General features: G+C 46.4%; 1 protein-coding gene across 1 annotated transcript in view; it reads right to left on the bottom strand.

The window, feature by feature from the left end:
- Positions 1–6962: 6962 nt before the first annotated feature.
- The window catches only part of SLC9B1 (solute carrier family 9 member B1), a 48633-nt gene continuing 47601 nt past the window's right edge, over positions 6963–7994 (bottom strand). The window contains exon 11 of the mRNA XM_007462463.1: positions 6963–7175. Coding sequence (XP_007462525.1) covers positions 6963–7175 — 213 coding nt within the window. The remainder of the gene's footprint in view (positions 7176–7994) is intronic.

Raw genomic sequence — 7994 nt, 5'->3', positions numbered from 1 at the left:
TTCCCTCCCGTGCCCTCTCCTCACCATCCTCGCTTGAGAGCATTTGCCCTGGCCAGATTCCATGTGACTTTTTATCCTTACATAGTGTAAGTGGGGCTTCCCTGGTGGCGCAGTGGTTGAAAGTCTGCCTGCCGGTGCAAGGGACACGGGTTCGTGCCCCGGTCTGGGAAGATCCCACATGATGTGGAGCGGCTGGGCCCATGAGCCATGGCCGCTGGGCCTGTGCGTCCGGAGCCTGTGCTCCGCAACGGGCCAGGCTTGAGCTCTCCTAAGAAAGGAGGATTACACAGGCTCAGGTCCCTACTGGATGTGGGAAGCAGGTAGGAGGTGTGTTCTCCAGTGTTGATAAGCCCATGGGCCCCAGCTCTCTCTCCCTCCCTGTGGCCTTTTTCTTTTCTTGTGAATTGGATCCATTTACTGCAGTCATGACAGCGGCAGCTCTGGGGAGCAGATGAAGGATGCTCTGGGGGTTGGTTAATGTCCACGTGTTCTCACGTGGGTGTCCTTCCCAGGGAAGGCATGATGGAAGGCATTGGATGTAGTGCCTGGACAGCACAATGTAAAGGAAACTCGGCTTTTAGAAAACATTTACTGATCACTGGCTCCAAATTTATCAATGCATCTGGTGTCAGGTAATGTCCAGAAAGTGGTTTTGCAGGTTCAGCTCCTTCTCTGCTCCCACCACCCTCTGTTTCCTGTGGTCCCCCTCAGCCCACTCACTTGGTTCACTCCATCCAGAGACATCCTCTGAGCCCTGGGCTCGGTGCTGGGAAGCCAGAAATTCCAGAAGACGTTTTATGACCTCACAGAGCTCCAAGTCTCAGACGGTGACACTGGGGAATGAATTGGGGCTGATGATGTGACCCAGCCATCCTGCCTAAGCCTGAGTTGTGTCCAGTGGAGCACCAGGTGGGCCCTTCTCTCAGACCTCCTTCTCCAGGACCCTGTTCGAGTTCTGTGTCTGGGACCAGTGCACAGGTGTCTCTGCAGGCATGTCTGAGATGAGCAGAGCAAGCATGGCTAGTGCTTCGTCTGAAGGAGTCCTTGGGCTCCATAGCTCTTTCCTGGCAGTAAACGGTCTGCTCTCCCTTTCCAACTCTGCAGCATAAAGCAGTTCCCACCCCTACACCGACGGAACCCCAGGACGCATTCTGGATACACGGGAGTCAGCTTCCAAAGATGCATTTCCCTCAGTGGAGGAAGAGTGGAAGATCCTGGGGTCCTGTGGATGGGACAGCCAGGACGGCTCTACTGACCCAGGAAAAAATAAATTGTGCATGTGTGTTTGCACAACAGACTCAGTCTGTCGTTTGTCTGGGACTTGGCAGTGTCTGCCCTGTAAGTGTTCCTTCTACAGACTATAAGTTGAGCAGCTTTAATGTGGGAAAATGTTGGTGGAGCGTGTCTGCCTCTGCAAGCACAGAGAGTGAGTGCAATGCATACCTCCTCGCAGGGCACACTGTGCCCGGCAGCCCTGAGTCTCTGGCGCACTTTGAGCAGCCCCTCCCCTCAGCCTCTTGGACACTTTGGTTTCCTCTACTGAATTATAAAGACAGTACTGCTGCCCATCAGCCTCAAGGGATGGGATGAAGATGGAGTAACACAATCAACTTGTATGAATTTAGGTCCCCTGGAAGCTGACCTTGAGATCAGGACCTGCACGAAGCAGGTAGTTTGGGAGGTGATCCCAAGTAGAGGAATGGGGAAATGAAACAGGCAGGGGAGGACAGACATGAGAGTTTGCACTGTATCAGCAAGAAACTGTGGCTGAAGCCCCAGGGAAATTCTGGGAGCCAGGGTAGAACCCATACCTGAGAGCATCCCACCCAGTGGCCTGGAAGGTGGGGTATTTGTCCACCAACTCCCTTCCATCAGTGCTGGAGGATGGCTTCCAGGAAGGGTCAATTCCTTTTCCTTCCAGCCTGCTGTGCAGGTGACAAGGGGGATGGGGCACAGGAGGCCAGAAGAGCCTTGAGCAGGGAAATGTACGCTGCAGTTGGAAAGCTGACCAGTGTGTCCCCTGGGGTGGCAAGGACAAGGGATGTGTGTAGGGCACAAGCAGTGTCTGTTATGGGGCTGTTGTAGGGCTTTATAGGCTACTAATTGATATACAGCTACAAAATGGGGGCAGGGATCATGGTGGGTCCTGTACACACATGGGTGTAGACATCAGGGACTAGGTCTGCCTGCCTGAAGCAAAGACCCGACCACAGTGGCTTCACCACATAACAAAAGGTCCAGCAGTGAGCAGCAGGGACAGGGACAGCAGCTGCCCAGAGGGGCCCAGGCACCTCTTTCTACTCAGTTCCCTCCAGCACTGGCTCTTGTGCATATATCCATTGCCCCCAGGGTAGCTCTCCAACCTCCAGCATTGCTTCTGCACTCCAGGCATGCTGGGGGCAAAGGGAAGGGCAAAAGGGAGGCTCCAGCTGGTCAGCCTCCTTTTACAAAGAGCTTCCAGAAAGCCCCACTTTCTAGAAGAGTTTTCGGAAAGCAACTTCCCCTTGTATCTCTGGGACCAAGATGGCGGCCTTTGGCCAAGACAGCTGCAAGGGAGGCACTGCACTCAGTGCCCTTGCAAGGCAGCTCTGCTTGAGCCACTTACTTACTTATGGAAAGACAGGAGCCCAGTAATTGGCCCGAGATGAGATGCTGTTGGCAAGGGGACCAGATTTGGTTTCCATCACAACTGTATCCTATGGAAATTCAGCTCTTTGCTTTAACCGCATTGGCCTACAGGACTAGTAGCTGCTTTGCAGAAGGAAGGTCATCTGCCTCTTTCCAAAACACTCAGTCCCTCCCTCCCTAGTTACCCTGTCCCACATTTACCTACAGCTCAAAGTCACACTCCCTGAATCTTGCTGAATAAGAACACACAGATTAATCAAATTAGACCACAAAGAAGACTGCCAGATTTAGCAAATAAAAATACAGGGCACTAGTTAAATTTGAATTCAGATAAACAATGACTTTTAGTATAAGTATGTCCCATGCAATATTGAGGACATACTGAAAAATCGTACAAAAAATTTTAACTGGACACTCATATTTTATCTGACAGCCCTAACACGCATGCCTTGCTGGCTGTGTAACTCACCAAGCTCAGCCCCTTCATTTAATCGGCAAGAAAACATGTGGATTTCTCCCAGGAGGATGCACAGCACATTGGTGGTGGCCCCTGAACTATATCCAGGTCGCAGGATCTGAGGCCCTGACTTTTTCACCAAAGCAAGAGAAGCAGGCAATGGCACGTCCTAAGAGGCAGGGCGGGCCTCCTCGGGTGCAGGTGGAAACTTTACCCGTGGATGGTGGGCAAGATTGATTCTAGCCTCAGCTCTGCTTCCAAAACCCTGCGGGGCCTGGAGCCCATACTTTCATTTCTGTTTCCCCACTTGCTGCAAGGGAGCTGGACTAGCCCGGGTCTAACACTTCATGTCTGAATGCCCAAACACACCCTGATGTATGTTATCTCCACTTAGCAGCGGTTGGATTCTGAGCAAGGCATTTCCTCCTTGAGCCTCAGTTTTCTGCTGTGTAAAATGGGAATGTCAACACCTGGTGGGGTCACTGCCAGAACCAAGGAGCTGTGCCTTATAAGGTACCCTGCACAGGGCCTGCAAGCTGCAGGGGCTCTGGACGTGGATGTGCCTGTTGTCCCTGACAACCGCTCTGCCAGGATCCGTTCTGGGACTCATGGTGACAATAAGACCTTGATCGACCATCTGACAGGTGCTGAGTGTGTCGCCTGTCTCATGCTTGTCCCCATGGCTGAGCCTCTTTGCTGAAGTGACTCCATTCACCAGGCACCATGGGGTCTGGCTTGGGTTTAGGTTTCTCACGCCCCTCCAGGGCGCTGGCAGTGCAGGACCCCATGCCACTGTCCTAGGTGGGATGCGGGGCTGGGGTGGGGGATGATGCTATTGGGGCAGTCCAGATGCAGAGAGGTCCAGATGCAGCAGCTCAGTGGAGCCTCCTTCTAGGTGCCCCGCCCTCCTCAGCCCAAGCCTTGGCCCAGAAATCTGATTCCCTCCAGATCCAGTCACTGAGGCCCTCCAGGAGGGGTGCCTCCACAGGTCCAGGCCCAGCCTCTGCATGAAGTACCCCAGGGAAACCAAATCACTGGGGGTGATGGGGCTCACAACGAGACCAGGCTGCCCTCAGACTGCAGGAGTGACAACTGTACTGGGTATGCCCCCTGGCCAGCAGAGCTGAAACATAATTATCTGAGCTGACTTGTGTTCAAGGAGGCACAGAAAGAAATAGAATTGATGTGTGACCCAGCACACACAAATAGAGTTAAAACCGAACCCACGCAAAACAATAGTCACGCTACTTCAGGGGTACACTCTGACACTTTGTCTTCTTTTCTATTTCATATTTTAAAACTGTTGGGCACAGCCCACCAAATTGATTTCAGGACTTCCTAATAGGTCATGGCTACAGTTAAATAAATCTTTCTTGGGCATCCTCACTGCAGGCCCCTTAGGTATGATTACCGGAATCTATGACTGAGCAGGTTGGAGTTCTGGCCTGAACTCTCCTCTGTTCACTCTGGGAGGCAAGAAACCTGGGCTGGGCATCTAGCTCTGCCTGCCTGCAGGGATGGGCTGTGGTGGGTGAGACACTGCGAACTCTGAGAGTAGAGGTGGTTGATAATCCTCCTGCTGTAGAATGAAGTAGAATGTACAGCTGAGCTGTTAGGAGCACTGGCTCTGGAGCCAGACTGGGTGTGCACACTGCCACTTGCTAGCTGTGTGACCCTGGGTAAGTCACTTTACCTTCAGGACGCTCAGTTTCCCCATCTGTAAAATGGGGATGATAGCAGGACCTCATCGGATCGTCGTGAGGATTACATGGGTTCCTACACCAGGTCTGGCATGTGGGGAGTTCAGTAAATATTAGCCAGGATGGTCATCATGGCTGGCTTCACAGGTGTGCAACCTCTCAAGTCTCACAGAGTTCCACTCTCAGAAGGACTTCATTTAGTGCTTTGCTGTCGCCATCTTGAAAGTCAGTAATTTTTTCTTTGAACTTGTGCTTTGTAATTGACATCTGACAGGACAAGAGAGTATGCACATGGGATGTGCCACGTTGCAGCGCACACAGGCGCAGTGGGCAGTGCTCCAAACAGTTAGCTTGGTTGCTGGGCTACACACATACACATATGCCCGGGGTGGCCTGGGGCACTGTGGGGTCCTGGATAGGGGGTGGCCTGGGCTGGGACCTAGGCCTGGGTTGCTGGTGGTGATGGTGGCAGCAGTGAGAGACACTAGGAGAGATGAGGAACTCTATCCCTGGAGCCTGTCCTGGGGGGACCTACATAAACATTAACTCTCTGGCCTGAGGGCCGGGGTAGGAACTGCAGGGGCTCAGGCAGTAAACTTTGTCAGTAAATTATTACAGAATTGAAGTGCACACATGGACATTGCAATACAGCATGCCAGGAGTTATTAGAACTCTTCAGTGAACTTAGAATCTCTGGTTTTGAAAGCTATTGTAATGCTACAAATATCCAAAGGCTTATAAATAGAAATTAAACGTAAAGGTTGTCATATTTGATGGTAAAAAACACTATATCCATATCATGCTTTGATGAACCAATGATTAAAGAGGAAGACAATTTTAAAATAAATTTCCCTTGTAATTCAAGGTATAGTGAAAGAATGCATAAATAGGTGATTGAACTATATACAAGTCATGAAGCCACTTTTGGTTTCTGGTATAACCTCCACAAGCTACAGGAAATGTCAGACAGTAAACATTAAAATATCATTGTATACACTGATACATTTACAATGTATCATTGTATACATTTACATTTAAAACTAAATTCAGGCTTACATGAAACTGATTTGTATGAAGAGTTAAATCTTCTTAGAAAAAAGCGTTCTGCGAGAATCATCAGCTCTAGATGTACTAGAATTTGTATTTCAAAATAATTTATCAGAAATGTATCCCGATGTGATCACAGCTTGTAGAATACTCTCAACAACTCCAATAATGGTTGTATCAGCAGAAAGTGCCTTCTCAAAATGAAAAATTATCAAAAATGTTTTGTGATCGTGCCTTTGTCAAGAGCAACTGATGTCACTTTCCATTATATCGATTGAAAAATCAGTGGCTAAAAGTATAAATTTTGATGAACCTAATACACAAATTTGCACAGAAGCAGCCAGGAAAATCTTATCACCAAGCTATCATGTTAATAAGCTACTATTTGTTGTATTATATAAATTATGACACCAAAAGTTTATTTTTACAATTTGTTAAGTGTATGTTGCTACTCATGTGTCACTATTGTTCTTATGATATTGTGTGCATAATAAAACAGTCTAAAGGGAAACACTTTAATTCTTTTAACTGCACTTTTCCCCTGTTTTGAAACAAGGGGCCCCACATTTTTATTTTCCACTGGGCCCCACAAATTATGTAGCCAAGTAATGGGAATGCAGGTGAAAAGCACTGTATAAACTGTAGTAAAACCAGAATTTAAAATGCATTTAGTTGACCCACTTAAATTTGGTGTGTTTTATTCTTGTCATTTTTATTTCTTTTTTCTGGTAATCTTTTTAACTGAATTACTAACCTGATGGAGAGTTGTACTCCTATTTAGAGACTTATACTATCTTATCTTTCTGTCGTTAGGTTCATTTAATTTTTTATTATGCTTAGTTTGTATTATGACAGTAAATCCAACCTGATAGAGTTCTTTCAACTTTCCTAGGGTATTTATAAATTTACTTTGTTCTTGAAATACATAAATACTAACAAGGCATTCTATTTTATATTATTTTTATTAAATTAACTTTGGAATAAAAAGTCATAGGAAACATCTGTAGTGAAATCATATATTTATTAACTCCTTGGTTCTGTGTAGTGTCCACATATTTGTACTTTTTAATTTTTCTCTCATGTAAGAGAATTCATTAAGAGAAGCAGGCAGGTGATGGCAAATCAACTTTTTAATGAAGTTCTAATCCTGCTAATTCCACTTTCATTTTGTTTGGATCATGGCGAGTAAGTACTTTAGGTCCCAGAATGCCAATAATTAGAGCTCCATTTGGAGCTGTGATCAAGATGGTTAGAAAAGCTATTGTCATCACATCCTTCGAATATGGTTCCAAATGGGGTGCACTGATTCTTGCTCTTTCTAGAGCCAGAGGACCTAAAACAGCCTACATTTAGAGAAAAAGATGAGGCATAAAGAAAAATGTTAAATGGAGTTAACATATAATAAAAGTAAATAGCCCTGTTAAAACAAATAACACCTAGCACTAGACTACTAGAAAAGAGACAAGACAAAGTGTTGAAGAATTTTCATAAATTACTCATCAATCCTATGCTCTTCCTAGCAAATATATCTGGAAGGACAGTGAAAAAGTGACAAACCAGTGTGCAGACATTTGGGGGCTGTTTTTGTTTTCTTGTCATCTCAGCTTTCCCCTGTTTAAATTTATTTTTTGAGTGCTCACATTATTTTCAGAACCTTAGGAGTTCACCTAAAACCAGAGCTTTGCATATTTGCCTTTACCATGTACCACTAGGTTCCTGGCTACAATGAGACAACACAAAATGCTAAGGTTTCTTATGGTTCTTTAGGATTTTGTTGTCTGTCTTCTTGTTCTTACTACAGTAAAACTGACAAGAGGTTTGGAATCTATACACTGGGCACTGAGACATTACAAAGTAACTTGCCTAAGGTTATAGGCAAGTAACATGGTATTCAAAATAGGCAGCCTGGTCCCAAGGACCTGCTTTTCTAACCATGACATGTAGAGAGTTTTGTTGCATGGAAACTCACAAGCTTCTGTTTTGGAATAACAATGGAGAAAATCTCAGGAAATCAAGACATTATATTGCCAGGTTAAACAGTCTGACAATAAGTAGCAATACCTTATCACTGAATTAGAGAGCAAAACTACAAGGTCTCGCTTTTCTCTCTCTTTCATTCATTCATCATTCATTCTTGTAGGCATGCAGTGCTTTTATTGTGT

The sequence above is a fragment of the Lipotes vexillifer genome, unplaced genomic scaffold (assembly GCF_000442215.2).
Source record: "Lipotes vexillifer unplaced genomic scaffold, Lipotes_vexillifer_v1.1 scaffold1824, whole genome shotgun sequence".
In the NCBI taxonomy this organism is placed as follows: Eukaryota; Metazoa; Chordata; class Mammalia; order Artiodactyla; family Lipotidae; genus Lipotes; species Lipotes vexillifer.
The sequence above is the reverse complement of the archived record's forward strand: the minus strand, read 5'-3'. Positions and strand labels throughout refer to the sequence as shown.